Source organism: Podarcis cretensis (assembly GCF_951804945.1).
Source record: "Podarcis cretensis genome assembly, chromosome: Z".
In the NCBI taxonomy this organism is placed as follows: Eukaryota; Metazoa; Chordata; class Lepidosauria; order Squamata; family Lacertidae; genus Podarcis; species Podarcis cretensis.
The window spans coordinates 1848174-1866067 of record NC_137184.1 but is presented as its reverse complement, the minus strand read 5'-3'; the positions used below and the strand labels follow the sequence as shown (position 1 = coordinate 1866067).

Genomic DNA, 17894 nt, shown 5'->3' with positions numbered 1-17894 from the left:
GGGGCTTCCCTGGCCTCACGACTGAACAGCCTTCTTGCCCCACCAGCCTTAAACTGGTCATAGCACCACACCTGAGCCAGTGCAGTGTTGTGCTTAGAGTGTCAGACTAGGGCCTGGGAGACCAGAGCTCAAATCCCTACTTGGCCATGAGTGAAATCAACTAGAGTGTGACCATCTCTCAGCCTAACCTACCTCACAGGGTTGTTGTGGGGACTAAATAGGGGTGAGAACTAGGTACGCCCCCTAGAGTTCCTTGGAGAAAAAGGTGGGATACAAATGCAATAAACTTGTGGAGGAATTCAGTACCGCACTAAAGCTTTCATTCCATAAAGGTAAAGGTAAAGGTACCCCTGCCCGTACGGGCCAGTCTTGACAGACTCTGGGGTTGTGCGCCCATCTCACTTAAGAGGCCAGGGGCCAGCGCTGTCCGGAGACACTTCCGGGTCACGTGGCCAGCGTGACATCGCTGCTCTGGCGAGCCAGAGCCGCACACGGAAACGCCGTTTACCTTCCCGCTGGTAAGCGGTCCCTATTTATCTACTTGCACCCGGGGGTGCTTTCGAACTGCTAGGTTGGCAGGCGCTGGGACCGAGCAGCGGGAGCGCACCCCGCCGCAGGGATTCGAACCGCCGACCTTTCGATCGGCAAGCCCTAGGTGCTGAGGCTTTAACCCACAGCGCCACCTGCGTCCCTTTTCATTCCATGCGGGCAACCATTTCAGCTTGCCAGACACACTCCCCCCACTGCTCCCTGTGTGCTGTTTGGTGGTTCTCCCTAAACCCCACCACCTCCACACCGCCCCCACTGGAGCTTCCTCTGAAGGGATTCATAAACTGAATTCCACCCCTTATTTAGAACACCATAACTAAGTTTCTAGTCCATAGGTTTTTTTATGCTGGATGCTACCTTGATAATCCATTTCACTTTTAAATTCGGGGTATAGGCTTTTGGAAAAATCCAAGGATGTCTGGAAATAATAATAATAATAATAATAATAATAATAATAATAATAATAATAATAATAATAATATATTTATACCCCGCCCATCTGGCTGGGTTTTCCCAGCCACTCTGGGCAGCTTCCAACCAAATATTAAAAACAATACAGCATCAGACATTAAAAACTTCGCAAAACAGGGCCACCTTCAGTTGTCTTTTAAAAGTAAAATAGTTGTTTATTGCCTTGACATCTGCTAGGAGGGTGTTCCACAGGGCAGGTGCCACTACTGAGAAGGCCCTCTGCAGGTGCAGTGGGGTTCATCAGCCATGGGACAGCCCCCCCACCCCCTCCCTCCTGGGTTTGTGATGAAATTCCAGGCTTTCATCCTGATGATCCACAGATTGGTTCAGCCGCTACCGTTGCCCCTTCCCTTCGTCCCCACTTCAAGTGCTCCAGGCTAAGTGAGCCTTTGGCTGGATCCAGCTGCAGCACAGTCCAGAAGTCCTCAGCCTCCTACCCTTTTGCCCTAAGCAAGTTTCCAACCTTGCTTTTATGGTTTGCTCCAGGCTTGTAGCCACAAATTGGGGTGGGGGTTATAAATTGCCAAAAAAAACCCAGCAAAGGAGGACAGTTAGACTTGAAACTATTGCAAATTTTCCACCAACAGGCTGATGTCAGTGGAGGAGGAGTTGAAAAAAGATCACGCAGAAATGCAGGCAGCTGTGGACTCCAAGCAGAAGATCATAGACGCACAGGTAGGTGCCTGCGAGCAAAGCTCACCTGGAGCAGCCACAGGTCTCCTGCAGCACCTGTCTACCAGGAAGGCACACATTTTGGTCCCATAGCACCTAGCAGCTCCAGAGTTGTCACAACACCTTGCTGGCTACTAGTCAGCAGTGCTTCTGTATATAAGTTGCTGGAAGCCACAGGAGGGGACAGTGTTGCTCTTCTGCTTTGGTCCTGCTTGCAGATTTCACATTGGGGCATCTGGCTGGCTGCTGTGAGGACAGGATGTTGTCCTTATGCTTCCTTGCCTGTTGCCATGCCTGTGTTGCCAGCTTCTCAAACCTGGCCATGCTCCTCTGCTATTTAGCAACTGTAAATTTAGCCAGTGATGGGAGAGAGAAATCTTTGCCTGCTCTGTCTCTGCCCGCCAGGCTACGCAGAGGCCCGGATTGGAGGCTGTGACCTTGCCCGCAGGGGATTGGTGAATGGTTTTGCAGGCAGAGCACTGGGGACAGTGGAGAGAGAGTCTATTATCTGAGCAGGCTCTGGGGATTTGTTCAGCTTCTAATTCTGAAGACATGGCCCTCCCTTGCTGCTCTGCGCCATTAGCAGGCAATCAGAGAAACTGCTGGCCTATGCAAAGGCACCGCTTGGCTGGTTCTTTAATTAGTCTCTGGGCACTATTCAATATCGAAAATCAGACAAGTCTCCGGGAGATCTTCATCTGCCTGTTGCAGATGGCTTTGGCCCAAGGCAAAGGGCTTTGGGCACACTCTGTGCACAGGCAGGTAGAGAAAGTGGAGGGAGGTTGTGGCCCCTTGTCACAGACATTCTGCTTTTCCTGCTCCCTGGGTGGTGGCCACCCCTGCCCCACCAACATCCACACACCCCAACTCTCTTATACAACGGAGGAGGAAGGAAATAAGTATCAAACACACAGCTTGGGGTTGTCCATCAGTTCAAGAGTTTTCAGACTCTTAATGGTCTGTGTGATGGCCACTTCACCACCTTTCCAGCATCTCCAGGGGCCATATGCCAGCAGTGGCCCAGTCGGCAGGTATATTCACACACTGAGCTGCCAATTATATACACATTGGAGTGTGTACGCACAGGCACACACGGAGGTGGGATGCAGATCTCTCCCCATCCTGCCTGCTCAGTTTCCTCTTGGCTTCCTCGCTCCCTGGATTTTTATTTTTTTTTGAAAACCCCATTGCAATTGGAGTTCTGTGTGCAGTTCTGGTGGCCTCACCTCAAAAAACTGGGAAAGATCTGGGAAAGAACAGCAGAAATGATCAAAGGGATGGAGGGAAACACACACACACACACACACACACACACACACACACACCCAAAATGAGGAAAGGCCACAGGATTTGGTTTAGAGATAAATTGAACAAAAGGAAAAATTGAACAAAATTGAACAAAATGATAGAAGTGTATAAAATCATATACAGTGGTACCTCTGGTTGCGAATGGGATCCGTTCCAGAGGCCCGTTTGCAACCTGAACAGAACGCAACCTGCGCCTGCACATACGCGGGTCGCAATTCACTGCTTCTGCGCATGCGCGTGGTGTCATTTTTTTGCGCGGATGCGCGAGCGGCGAAACCCGGAAGTAACCTGTTCCGTTCCTTCCGGGTCGCCGCGGGACGCAACCTGAAAATGCGCAGCCTGAAGCAAACGTGACATGAGGTATGACTGTACTGCATGCAGAAAGCAGAGAGAAGCAAGCTTTTCTCACTGTCTCAAAACATTAGAACTCGTGGATATCCAATGAAGCTGAGTGGTGGGAGATTCAGGACAGAGAAAAGGAAGGACTCCTTCATACAATGCAGAGTTAAACCATGGCACTCGCTTCCCTAGGAGGCAGTGATGGACAGTAACTTGGATGGTTAAAACAACCCCCAGATCTGACTGGGCGAGAGGCAGCTCCCCCTGTTCCAATGCTGGTCTCTTTTTTTTCTTTCTCTCTCTCTCTTTCCCCCTCTCTTTCTGTTTTGTTTTCTCTCTCCCCCTTCCGCTGCAGGAAAAGCGCATTGCCTCCCTGGATGCAGCCAATGCACGGCTCATGAGCGCCCTCACCCAGCTGAAAGAGAGGTACAGCTCGCAGACCCGTAACGGGATCTCCCCTACCAACCCAACTAAATTGCAGATTACCGAGAACGGCGAATTCCGAAACAGCAGCAATTGTTAGCCCGGTGGGAGTTGGCGGCTGCTGCTGAGGGAGATTGAGAGGAAAGGAGAGAGGAAGGAGAGGAGAGGAAGGAGGAGGAGGAGGAGGAGGAGAGAAAGAGAGGAGGAGGAGAGCCCGGGCAGAGAGAGCAGCGGCGGCGGCGGCAGGAAGGAAGGAAGGAAGGAAGGGTGAGCCACCACGTTGCAAGGGTGCTTGGTGCTTCATCCCTGCCCACCGGCCCTCCCTGAGCGGGGGAGGAAAGAGAGGACCCCACAGCCCTCTTTCGCCAAAGACGGGGAGCCCTGACGTCCCCCCAGCCCGACCCCGAGTTCGAGGGACGAGGAGACCATCGACTGCGCGGAGCAGATCATTGCGGGGGGAGAGTCACCGCCCTTTTCTACTTCCTGAAGGACACACCTCAGGAGCCCGCTAGAGGCCGAGGGACAAGCTAGCAGGACTTGTGCGAAAGGTTGCAGGACCAAACCGCCGCCCGCCACTGGCCCAGCTGCGTCGCTGGGGAGCTCTGCCCTGCCGCTCTGGGGTGTTCTCTCTAGCTGCGCCTGCTGCTGGCCATCGCCCGTTGCCGCCTCTGCTTTGGGATTCACCCTGGCCTCTCCTCACAAGTGTAGGTCATTCCCCAGGAGGGCAGAGAGGAAGGATGAATGGAAACCCCACCTCCAGATTATGCTCCACCTGTAGGAATGCCACACAGGTGTCAGAAGGTGTCCTTCAAGCCATGCCTCCACACAAGGCGGGGGGGGGGGACACACAGCGATCACAGTGAGCTTGAAAGGAGCTCCAGAATGACCTCTGCAGTAGCCAGTGATCAGACTGCTCATAGCTCAGTAGCAGGGCATCTGCTTTGCATGCAGAAGGATCCCGGGCCAGTCACCCAGTGGCGTCTCCCAAAGGGCTAGGTGATAGATGACCCCAGAGGCCCATTTCTGCATGAGAGCCTGGAGAGTTGCTGCTTAAGGGGGAGAGCGTCTTTATTGCATGCAGAAGCCGGGAGAGAGCCTCTGCCAGTCAGAACAGGCAGTGTTGAGAAAGGTGGACCAATGGTCTGATTCAGTTTATAGCAGCTTCCTCCATTCCTAAGGCAACATACCTAATATATGTACAAAGTTGCTGGAGAGTGGCTGGGCCATTCGTTTTGGGGGCCCCTCTGCCATGCTGGAGACAAGGCTATGCACCAAGCCATAACCTGCCCACAAACACACAATCTCACTCACCAGCTTGGGTACATTGTCCCTCTCGCTGGCTAAGCTGCCTTGGGCTTGCATACCGCTGGCAAAGTAAATTATCTTTGTAGACAGGGCTAACTTTCTGAGAAACTGCACACTGCAGAAGTTTTCCTTAGCATTGTGGTTTATGCCAGCCTTGACTGCCCAGGCAATGCCCATGTCTGACCCAAGTCTCTGCATGGCTTCAGTTGGCTTGAGGCTTCAGTTGGGCTCCCTTGTGGTCCAGAATCGCTGGACCAAAAATTGAGACACTGGGGCAAAAAGTCTGGGAGGTGGCAGAGATTTGCCTGTCTTGCTCCAGATTGTGCCAACTCAGTGAACACTTGTGGTAATGGACTGTAGCTCACTGGCAGAGCATGCAGAAGGTTATGGGTTAGCTTAGTGGACAGAGCATCTCCTTTGTATGTTAAGCACACCCCGTTTCAACCCCTGAAAACATTTCTAAGGTAGGGCTGGGAAGGAAACCCTGGAGAGCTGCTGCCAATCAGTGCAGACAGTACTGAACTAGACTGGCACATAGCCTGACTCAGGCCAAGGCATTGTACAGCATGTCATGAGGTTGTTGAGATGTGGCAGGGCCAGAAGACCAGGAAGCCTTTATCCCTGCCGCTAGTTGTCTATAGACTATAAGAGAAACATGTCTATGAAGACTCCCAAGTCACACAAGTGTGCAGGGCCAAGTGCAGTGTAGAATATGTATAGGCAGATCTGTGCTGCCTGTTCCCCAATCTCTTCATTTGACAAGTGGGGAAATCAAGGCATTCATGACATGCCATTAATGATGCAAAACGATGCAGCAGCAACAACATCCCATGTTCCTCTTTGCAGATCTGCCAACTTAGGTTAAGGTACCCATTTGCAAGAAGCTCTCTCGGCTACACTTTAGCATCAGAGGTCCTTCACCTGAACGAGGGTGGAGGTTGTACTTCAGATGGGCAGCACTGCCACTTACCCCAAACTGGCACTCAATCACGCGCACACACATTCTCTCTCTCTCTCTCTCTCTCTCTCTCTCTCTTCTGGCATAGTTTAGCTTTCTGGAGGTTTGTTAGTGGAAAGGGTTGTGTTGCGTGAAGCCTTTGCTGCTGATGGCATCGCCGCTAAACAGCCGGACGAGGTGGACAAAGAAGGGGTGGGGAACCGGCCTCACAGAAGCATGAAGATCGGTAACTGTTATCTCTTTTCTTCCACAGTCTGCGTTAGGAATAAAAACAGTCCAAAAAATAAACCCCAAGCAGTCCAGTTTCTGGAATACTATCCTGTTTTAATGGGGAGTGGAGCAAGGACGGCAGCTTCTGAAAAATGTCTCCCCCTGTCAGGATCGCCATCAGCCCAGGATTAGTGGTTCCTAACTAACCCCTGCCCTCCAGGGAAGGGGTCACAGCAGCATCATGGCAGGGGGCGGGTGCTGTGCTTACTAACCTCCAACCAGCTTGTGGGTTGATTTGTTGGTGCTTAGTCCTGAGGATTCCTCACCGCCTTATCAGCCCATGCGTCACAGCGGTGGGTGGATCAAAGCGTAGGGGAGCCGAGGAGCCCCTCTTAAAGAGAACGTGTTCCATGCACACACAGTCTTGGAAGAACTGGGACTTCCTTGAATTCCTCGTGGCTCCAACATGGTTTTGTGCTGCCACGCACCAAGCCCATAGGTCCAGCACAAACCTTGTACCCAGCCCTCAGAAACGTGGACTGTTACAAGAACGAACTTCTCCCCTCTCCCCGCCCCACAGGAGATGGGGTTTCAAATCTAATTTGAAAACTTGCAGCCCTACTTTACTATGCCCCGTGAGTCCATAAGGGCCTGAACAGTCTGCGGCCTCAGACAATCAGCTTGTTTTGATGCACCCTGATCTCTGCAAGGGGTGCGGATGAACCACTAGCATAAAACAAGCACCGCTGAATGTGTGAACCTTAAGAATTCCCTGCCTCCTTATACTTGCCCCCCACCCCGCAAAAAAACAAAACAAACAAAAAGCATGCCACCAAGTCACCTGTACGGATGGGGAAAAAATTTAATAGATCAGGGCACTGTCTGAGTTCATGTCCCGGAATGAGATCTGTCCAAATAACAAGTCCTGTGGAAGGTATTGCAAGGTTCTCAGTATAAGATTTTAAATGCAGGATGCGTAACCCCTGGCAGGAGCCCCTCTTTGCAAGAGACTTTTTGTGGGGGCAGGGGGTGGGGGTTGTAAACATTTTGAATGTGCACCTTTTAAAATGCCAGGGAGGAGTTCTAGTGGGGAGTGGTCCCTATAGGCACTTTTGGAGCATCTACTTCCCCCCACCCATTGCCCACCATTGTTGGTTTAGGTGTGCAGGGTGGGGGTCTTTCGCGGAGGAGAGGTCCTGTTGCCTGGGCACCTCTAGTACTCAAATCTTCCAGTTCTGCGCTTGCACACAGAGGTTGATACGTCCGTTGGTGTATGCCCATGGTAGCTTAACAAATGACCTCTCCTGCGCTCTTCCTGGCACTCCCCTTTGACACAGCTCTCGTGCTCAATGGAGATGTTACTTGCTCCTTCTCCGAAGTCATTTTAACAGGTTTGGTTTTCCTGCAGAAGAGGAAGCTGGTCCTTGGGGGGGTTGGTTCTTCCCAGCAGTTTGCAGTCATTTCCCCCCCCCCCCCCGGCTCAAGGCTCAAGAAGAAAGGCCCAGAACGCCTTAGCAAACAGATCTCAAACTTCGTGCAACCTCTCTCTTGGGGCTTTCCACTGGCGGCTCCTGTTGTCCTTCCTAAAGCTGTGCAATAGGCACAAGGGGCAGCAGCTTGCCACCAGCCAAACACTCTTCCGCCGCTCCCCCTGCCCTGCTCGGTTTAATTTCTGCCCCCCAACGGTGTGCGTCCACCGTGCAGAAAAGAAACATGGCCCTGGAGCCTTTCTTCCTCCTCGTTCTCGAGCTTTCTGCTGTAAGAACTTGTTATAAAATGCAAACAATCTGTAAGTCTTTTTTATTATTATTATTATTAATATTATTATTATTATTATTATTATTGATGATGATGATAATACACAGATCTTTATGACTAGAAATCGTACAGGTTCTCTTTTGTAAGCCAACGAAGATGTTCTCGAGTGTGTGATTGTAAAATGTGCCATTTTTGCCTAACGACTGTACAAAGCAATTTTCAGTTCCAATTGGTGTGGCTGCTTTGGCCAAGATCTGCAGTCTGCTGTTACTGGCTACGTACACAGTGGTGTGGAAATGGGGCTCACACAGCTACCAAGTTCAGATTGCCATTGTAGCTCTTAATGGGCGGTAGAAGCCCATCTCCTAGTTTTGCCATCAGGGGTTGGCTTTGGAATCCACTGGATCTTGGGAGTGTCGGGAGGGGAAATGAGATTCCTTGTTCCAATCCAGCCTCCAATTCCAGATTGCAAGGGATCAAGGGGGGTTTCCGAGCAGGGCCTGATCTGCAGATGAATCATTGAGGTATGGCACCATTTATTTATTTTTTTATTTAATTAATTATTTAATTATTTATTGGCCTGCCAAATCCTCCGAAAGGGGAAATCTGGATTCAGTGGAGAAAAATGCAGGATATTGTTTCAATGCTGTTTATGTCCTCTATGAGTAGTGCCAAAAAGAGGGGAGTGTCACCCTTTTCTTGCACTTGTCCCATAATAAACATGCATCTGGGCTAAGCAAGCTCAGTGGAGACATGGATGGCTTGGAAGAGGCAAGGAACAAACAAATGGGAGCCACACACAAGTTCCCCTCAACTTTGCTTTTGCCCTTGGGATTGTGGCAGGTGGTGTGATAAGGGAGAGCAAGCAAACCCAGAGGCCACATGCAAAAAAACAAAACTCCCACCATGAAAAAATATATCCTAGATCTTCACGTATTTCGATCAGGGGCCACTCCTGGCATAAATCAGGTGTGTGGTGCAATGCATCTTTCAGTGTGGATTCTCATAATCTGCTTTTACCCACACACAAGCCCTGTATCAAAGCCTTGACTTGCAGATGGATTAGGTCATCTCTGTAGCTCCAATGGAATTTGGTGGAGATGCCAGATATTCCGCAATGTGCGCGCACACACACACACACCATAAATTGGGTACTACAGTTAACAGGCAAGAGGTTGCATTTGTGTAAAAAAAAAACAAAAAAAAAACCAAAAACCAAACCAAACAAAAAATCATGACAGTAGAAAGAGTCCGATCTGGTTGAGTTCCACTATGTACAACCCAGCTCACAAGCACATTGCCCGGTTTATTTCAAGGGGAAGCACAGCTGTACACTGTAAAAGGGAACTGGACAGAGATGTATCTCACCTGCTCTGGAACAAGTGGAAAGCCCACAGGCGCCAGGGGCATGTCTGTTTCTGGTTGATTTCCATGGGGGCAGCAGGAAAAAGTGCCCATCTGCCACTTTATCCAGCTTCACAGGCAGCCTCAACTACTCTCTACCTGCTCCACCAAACTGCAAAATCCAGCTGGAGAAGGCAGCTAATCCAGCAGAACTGTTGTGTGTTTGTCATTGAAACATGGTTAGTCTGCCCCTGCTGCCCTGTTGCAAAAAAAAAAAAAACCGAAGCTATTCCACAGGCAAGAACCACCCATGGCCAGAATGCAGGAGGAAACAGCAGAATGCTTTGGGTTTAAGATTCCCCAGCAAGCCGGTCCTTAACCTGTAGACTTTGCCAACCTGGTGCCCTGCAGGTGTTTGGGGCTACAACTCGGTTGTGCTTCCTGGGGGTTGATGAGAGTTGTAGTCCAAAACATCTGGAGGGCACCAGGTTGGCAAAAGTTGAGTTCAGAAAAGTGGTGAGGTCTCTTGTCACATGAGCTGCTTGGAAGGACTCTGCCCCCACATGCTTCCAGTTGAATAGTCCTTGGGCAGGCATCCCAGAACTGAAAGCCTTTTAGTTGGAGTCAAAATGGGAAGGTGTTCTTGATTAGCTAAAACAGGGCAGGAATCAAAAGGGCAAGCCTTTAAATTATTGCACATACATGTTTGGAACCCAATGCAAGGAAGATGGACTGAGCAGTCTTACACAGCAACTCCAGAACAAACCCTTCCAGGTCTGTGTGAGCTGTAAACATTCTGTGTTTTGACACCCAATAGTCACAAGTCTCCGTGTCCACCTGTTTAGATTGGTTCCCCCTGCAACCGCTGCCCTTTCATTTCTGCATCACTGTGTCTGGAAATATACCCCTCTCTCAATTTATCTCTGTATATCTGCTTAGATTAATCCTAGTTCCTATCAAAAAGCAGTTAAAATGATGTTTTATACCCTCTTACAAAGGAAACAAAGCAAATAATAATTTTTTTGTAAGTATGTTTTTTTTAAAAAAAAAAAAGTATTGATGCTGATAATATGAAACGTAAGGAGCCAGGCTGGCCAAATCTCTTTCATGCTCTTTTAAAAACAACCACCACCGTGTAATAATGTACAGAGAACGTAGTTGGTGTCGAGGGGGGGGTAATGAATTGATTTGAGTGTGCAATTTATGTACATTTGCAATTAGAAAATATTAAAGATTTATTTAGCTATTTTATCCAAGATTCTCTCTGTGGGGTGCTTTTTCACGCCAAAGTCAGCTGCAGGGACGAGGGATCGGCCTTTGGCCCATGATTTTTTTGTGACTTCTCTGTCACGCAGGGAGTTGGTCAGGGACTATTGGGAAGTGGCTGGTTTAAGAACTCCACACCCCAATCTTGGGGGGTCAAAAGCACACAAATCTATGGGGCAACCACTTCTGGAGTAGTGCTGCACCCAGTTCTGGTTGCCTCACCTTGAAAAGGATGGTTCAGAAAAGGGCAACAGAAATAAACAGAACCAAGCAACTCCCCTGTGAGGAAAAGGGGCAGTGCTGGAGACTCTTCCGTTTAGAGAAAAGGAAGGTAAGAGGCAACAGGACAGAAGTTTCTAAAACTGCATGCCATGGAAAAAGAGGAGAGAGAAAAGTTTGTCTCCCTCACAACACTAGAACTCAATGAAGCACATTGTGTAGTGTTGGAAGATTCAAGACAGATGAAAGTTTTTCTTCCCTCGGTGCAGTTAAATTATGGAGCTCCCTCACCTAGGAGGCAGTGATGAACACCACCTGAATGGCTTTAAAAGAGGGTTGGACTACAGTGGTACCTCGAGTTACATGCGCTTCAGGTTACAGACTCCACTAACCCAGAAATAGTACCTCTGGTTAAGAACTTTACCTCAGGAGGAGAACAGAAATTGCGCAGCAGCAGCGGGAGACCCCATTAGTTATAGTCGTACCTCAGGTTAAGAACAGTTTCAGGTTAAGAACGGACCTCTAGAACGAATTAAGTACTTAACCCGAGGTACCACTGTAATTCATGGAGGAAGAAAAGGCTGTCAGTGACTGCTATATACACTGGCTATGCACTGCCTCCACAGTTGGAGGTGGCAATTTTTCCAAATACCAGTTGCTGGAAACCATGGGAGAACTCTTGATTATTTTATTATTTAGCTCTTAATATCTAAGCAGTGTACAAAAAACTGAAACGGCAACAGACAACTTAAAGTATTACTGAAATACACAGTTGTTAAATTAACACAAAGTTACTAATGTATATAAATCAATGCCAATTCATTTTCCTTCTGGCACACCCTCTCAGCCTCCAGGTTCTCACCCTTCAACGTTCTGTGAAACAGTGAGCTTCACCATAGTTTTTCACTCTAGACATGCTTCTTATGGGCAGACCCAAGGTGGATGGTGCTTCCTCAAGCTGCCCGTGCCTGTATCCCATTCAGCTGCACTCGCCACACCCAGTTCTAGGTGCAGTTCTCATGTACTCGTGTTCTGTTTGCAAGTTTCCCTCTAGAGTATGGTTACCAGATTTTTTTCAATGAATCCAGGGACACTTTTTTATTTTTGTTAAGCTGAGAAGCAGCAGGGAGTCAGTAGTGGGGATGGTGAGGCCAAAGACCCTGGGCTGAAGCACACATGCATATTGTATAAAGGTGCAAAGCCTTTTTGCACCCTGTGAAATATAAATGTGAAACATAAAAACTGGGCAACGGCCCGCCGCCCGCCCATGACTCCCGAGCTTCCCCCGATCTGTCAAAACAAAGGGGGAATGGGGCAGGAGATTGAATAAGGCTCGGGAGTCATGGGTGGGTGGCACACCATTGCCCAGGAGGGGCGCAAGACACACGGTTTCTCTGCTGGGCAAGGTGCAAAGCCCTTCTTTTGCACCCTGTGAAACATAAATACGCAGAGTTTTCAAAAACTGGGCAACTGTGCACTGCCCGCCCGTGACTCCCGAGCCTCCCCCCAATCTGTCAAAACAAAGGGGGGGAGGCAGGAGATCTGTACTGCCGAACATCCCCGGTTCCACTTTGGTGAGCAGCTCCTGAAGGCAGCCAGAGCCTACTGCACTACCAGGCTGGCTCTGGGCTGCTGAGGCTGCCACTGCCACGTTTCCCAGGAACAGATTTGCAAATCTGGGGACTGTCCCCAGGAACCAGGGACGTCTGGTAACCCTACAATAGAGGCATCTGGTTGGCATTTGTGAGAACCGGATGCTGGACTGTGTGGGCCAGTCGCCCAATGCAGCAGGCTCTTCTCACATACAGGAGTACTTTCATTCACATATTAACACTGAACACAAGTAGATGCTGCCTATATATATTATTTTTTCAAGCTGTTGATATATTGCTTAGTTGCTGACGTTCCTAAGCATGTTTGTAAGAACGGCCGTTCCTTCTAGTGCAGCTAAACTGGTAGAAAAACCTGTCCGATGGAGTTGGAGATGCATGGATGGTGGAAAAGGCAGGGCTTTGGAGCAAGCAAACAGGATTCCTACAGAAATCTTGTAACTTTTTGTACCTCAAATATTCTGGGAGTGTTTGTGCCACTTTTCTTGCGACATAGTCCCTCCAGACAGCAATTGCGCAGCAACATCACAGAAGCATCACAAAACAACTTACAAGGCCAAATGATACACCGAAAGCCCAGTATGAATGTGCCACTGATGTGCTATTACTGTGTCAATGACATGGTGCCAGATACATCCACACACAAAAATGGGGGCATTTCGCTCCCTCCTCCACCACCTTGACCTTGCATAGGAAGGGGGGTGGGCACAGTGGGGGCGGGGAGTGGTTATCAGGTATCCACAACAACTAACAGAAGGGAAACAAACATGAGCTGAGGACAAATTGTGCTTTTTAAAACTATCCAAAGGTTGGGGTTCACAGTCCACGCCATGTGCACAGGAGAGCTACACAATTTAAACTCGTGGTTTCCAGGTTTTGCTTTTATGTCAAAACGAAGCACAGTAACAAAGTTTCTAGTTCTTAACCCTGAAAAAGGGTGCAGGAAAGCCCAGGTGAAGCCTCCTAAACCCAAGTGGGGCTCAAAGGATGGGTGGCCAAGAGGCAAAGGATTTGGTCCCCTGAGGATCTTAACAGCCCCTTCACACGGCTGGGAGTGAGCCAAACCATATGCATTTGCAGGGGAAGGGTGTTTCAACATGATTTCTGACAGTCAAGACACAGCAGCTGCGCAATGGGAAGCAGCAGCAGCCTACTTGATCATAGAATTGCAGAGTTGGAAGGGACCCTGAGGGTCATCTAGTCCAACCCCCTGCAGTGCAAGAATTACAGCTAAAGCATCCCTGACAGACAGCTATTGAACAGCTGCTTTAAAACAGCTGTAATCAAATTTGCAGTCGTTCATACAGCTGTGACTCCTGCACAGCAGGGGGTTGGGCTAGATGACCCTTCAGGGGATTCCTTCCAGCTCTGCAACTCTTGTTATTCTACAGGTTATAGCATTCAGCTCCTGACACAACAGAAGTGGTGCTCCCCAGGTTGTTGTTGTTTAGTCGTTTAGTCGTGTCCGACTCTTCGTGACCCCCTGGACCAGAGCACGCCAGGCCCTCCGGTCTTCCACTGCCTCCCGCAGTTTGGTCAGACTCATGTTTGTAGCTTCGAGAACACTGTCCTACCATCTCGTCCTCTGTCGTCCCCTTCTCCTTGTGCCCTCCATCTTTCCCAGCATCGGGGTCTTTTCCAGGGAGTCTTCTCTTCTCATGAGTTGGCCAAAGTCTTGGAGCCTCAGCTTCACGATCTGTCCTTCCAGTGAGCACTCAGAGCTGATTTCCTTAAGAATGGAAGATCTTCTTGCAGTCCATGGGACTCTCAAGAAACTCCTCCAGCACCATAATTCAAAAGCATCCATTCTTTGGCAATCAGCCTTCTTTATGGTCCAGCTCTCACTTCCGTACATCACTTCTGGGAAAACCATAGCTCCCCAGGACTGGAGGGCAAAGAGACAGTTGCCCTTGGTGGAAATCCTTGCCTTTGGAGCAGAACTCATGTGCCTAGAGCCAAGCAATGGAGAAGAGAGAGGAGCTTGTCTGCGAGTAACCCCAAATGGTGGCTGGCATTAGCCACAGGAACTACACACCAGTGCCAACCAAGCCGTCTGCTCCTCTCTTGGCACAGAGGCTCCCTGGGCCCAGCAAGGCAACGTCTTCCTAGCTGCCAGTGGCTTGGCTTGTTTTGATGTCAGCAGCCTGACTCCTGCTGCCCTACAAGGAGCTAATTATGTCACTCGTAATGAGGCACAGGTGCTAATTCTTCCCAGCATCTAATGAACCTCCTCCAAGTTTGTTTGCGACTCCCTAAAATGTTGCCAAGGGCACTTGGGTTGGGAGAGGAAGTCAGGCCCATGTAGAGCGCTAGGAGACTTCTGTTTTTGCCCTCTCTCCCGGAGGGGTCAGCCCCTCTTGCGCTGGCGTTCTGCTTGCAGAAACCAAACATTAGAAACAAAAGGCGTAAGATAGGACTAGCCACAAAATGTTGCTCCAGGGGGCATTCTCCTGTTCCAGGTCCAAGGGATGCTATTCCATTCCCTCTTCCCCACCTGTCTCTTCTCTTCCACCCTGCACCCCCAGGTCCATGATGATCCTCATTCCTTTGTGTGTGTGGGAGGGGCATCATTTTGGCTGAATCAGAATGGCGCTGGGAGAACAAGTTTGCTGTTCGTATGTATGGTTCGTGGTGCAGCTTGGGAACCTGTATCCCTTTATATACTTTTGGACTTAAAGCCAGCACAGGGTAGTGGCTGGAGTGCCAGACGATGACCTGCATTCAAAGTCCCACTCAGCCCTGAAGCTCCCATTGGGTGTCCTTGGGGCTCAGTCCCTACCACTCTCAGCCTAACCTACCTCACAGGGATGTTGGGATTAAATGAGGAGGGGGAGAACCATGTCACCTTGATCTCCTTGGTGGAAAAAACAGGATAGAAATGCAATAAGTAAGTACCATATTTTTTGCTATATAAGACACGCTTTTCCCCTCCTAAAAAGTAAGGGGAAATGTTTGTGTGTCGTATGGAGAGAATGGAGGCGGGAGGCTCTGCTCAGCGCTCCCTTTAAAGAGCCGCGTGGAGCATGTGCACGGCTCTTCGGGGCTTTTCCCCAAGAGCTGCACACACACTCCCCATGCTCTTTAAAGGGAGCGCAGCTCTTTGGGGAGCCTTAGCTGCGCACAGCCTCTCCTGGGCAGGGGATGAAGGTTCCCCTTGCCCGGGAGAGGCTGCACGCAGCTATCCCATAAGCCAGGACAGCAAGCAGGATTGCTGCGCAGCGATCCCGCTTGCTGTCCTGGCTTCTGGGATTCAGAATATTTTTTTTCTTGTTTTCCTCTTCCAAAAACTAGGTGCGTCTTATGATCTAGTGCGAAACATGCGGTAAGCAAGTTCTCACAATCTCCAGCCAACATGGCCAATGGTCAAGCAAGATGAGAGTTGTAGTCAAGCAACATAGGGAAGGCTGTAAAAAAACAATGTGGGAGGCAGCAGTTACAAGTTATGGGTCTCAGCAGCCACAAGCAGGCGCTGTGATTCTCCAGCACACGGGTCAGCAACCTTTTTCAGCTGTGGGCTGGTCCACTGTCTCTCAAACCATGTGTTGCGCCGGACTATATTTTTTTGGGGGGAATGAATGAATTCCTATGCCCCACAAATAACCCAGAGATGCATTTTAAATAAAAGGACACATTCTACTCATGTAAAAACACACTGATTCCTGAACCATCCACGGGCCAGATTGAGAAGGCACTTGGGCCACATCCAGCCCATGGGCCTTAGGTTGCCTACCCCTGCCCCAGCACCTTGACTTCACCCCTGGAGGCACACTCCTTTGGCTCTCAAGACAGACAACAGATGTAAGGGTGGGAATGGCCAAGCTGATGGTGAGTGCCTCTCACTCCAGGAACTGCAGTCTTCAGATGTCGTCCTTTCTTTCAAATCTTCATGAGAGCCAGAAACTGTAAACAGCTCCTTCTCCCACTAAGAATGCTAAATAACCACCGAGAAAGAATTTCAAACACAGAGGACCTGCCTTATACTGAGCCAAAGGGCTGGTGCATTTGGCCAGGGATATTAACTCTTAATGGGCAGAGAAAGGTCATTCCAAACGCCTGCTGGTTTGCACACAGACCAGCTGCTTTGCCCCAAAGCAGTGGGCTCAGCTGGGCTCTGCTGGGTCTCTGGCAAAACCCAGTGGGAAGGAAGTGGAGAGAGAGAGAAGAGGAAGGGAGTGGAGCTGGTGTAGGGCAGGGGATTCACAGACACTGAGGCTGCTGATGGGAGAATTCTACAATTCTGACTGCTATCCTACACGGGAATCCTATGGAGCCATCTCGAAGTGTGGGTTTCAGGAGTGCCTTGATTTGAATAAACTCTCTTTGGTTGGGGCTCAATTACAGCTTCATTAGAACAAAGCCCAGCACGCCTGGAAATCTAAGTGGCACAGGCACAGCTCTGAGCTTTTGACGGCAGCGCTCTCTGCCAGCTGAGGCCTCCCTGCCTCCTTAGTCTCCAGGCCGGCTGCACGTCACATGGAGAGGAGTTGTCAGCAGGGAAGAATGAGACTCTGAGTTGCAAATCATTTTGACAGATCCAGGCAGGGAGTGGGGGGGGGGGGAGAGAGAGAATGGGTATGTTTGGGGAGAAAGGGGTGGCTGGAAGGAGAGAAGCAGGCAGAGTGTCAGGGGGAGGGTCTGCAGAGCCCTCCCAAGCCCCAGATTCATCAACATTAATCATGCTTTCCTAATTTCACTTGCTGAGATGTGCAATCCACTCTGTATGCATGAGAGCAAGTCTTTGCTGTCTGGGACACAGAGCTGCCACCACAGTCTGCTGCTGTTCAAGGATGCGATAGGAGAGCAGGGCTGCATTGCAAAGCGAGGTGCTGGCACTCTTCTCCAGCTTGACATGATGTGGGGCTTGTGGGTTGTGTTGTAATTATTATTATTATTATTATTATTATTATTATTATTATTTATTTATTTATACCCCGCCCATCTGGCTGGGTTTCCCCAGCCACTCTGGGTAGCTTCCAACCAAATATTAAAAACAATACAGTGTCGGACATTGAAAACTTCCCTAAACAGGGCCACCTTCAGTTGTCTTTTAAAAGTTAGATAGCTGTTTATTGCCTTGACATGCCTGGTTCCCTGTAACCTCACTTCTCACTACCTGGTCCTGGTTATAGCACCACATGGCCAGAGTGTGTCATGTGAGTATATCCCAAGGATTATGGGGGAGGGTGGTGTCCAGTTGAGTATGTGACCTCTCCCTTAGAGGATTATGGAGGAAGAAGATGTAAAAGTCCGCCTTTCCTTTTGAAGCAAAATGTCATTGAAATAGGGGAGAAATGCCCTTGCATGAAGTCTTGGGTTTCAAATTTTGGGAAAGGGAAGACTGTCTGCAGCGCTGGCGAGGCCCCCTAGATCTAGAGGCCCCAGGCTTCAGTCTACTTAGCCTATACATAAATCTGGTCCTTCATGTGACCCCATTACACATTCTAAAGGGTGGGAGAAGCAAG

At 49.6% G+C, this 17894-nt stretch overlaps 1 protein-coding gene across 9 annotated transcripts in view; it reads left to right on the top strand.

Moving 5' to 3' along the window:
• The window catches only part of DAB2IP (DAB2 interacting protein), a 307079-nt gene extending 296491 nt beyond the window's left edge, over positions 1 to 10588 (top strand). For 8 of the 9 annotated variants that reach the window (XM_079961957.1, XM_079961955.1, XM_079961959.1 and 5 more), the window contains 2 exons: positions 1608 to 1695; positions 3695 to 10588. In XM_079961957.1, coding sequence (XP_079818083.1) covers positions 1608 to 1695; positions 3695 to 3862 — 256 coding nt within the window. In that variant the 3' untranslated portion in view covers positions 3863 to 10588. The remainder of the gene's footprint in view (positions 1 to 1607; positions 1696 to 3694) is intronic. The other variant, XM_079961958.1, reaches the window with a different exon arrangement.
• Positions 10589 to 17894: the final 7306 nt, after the last annotated feature.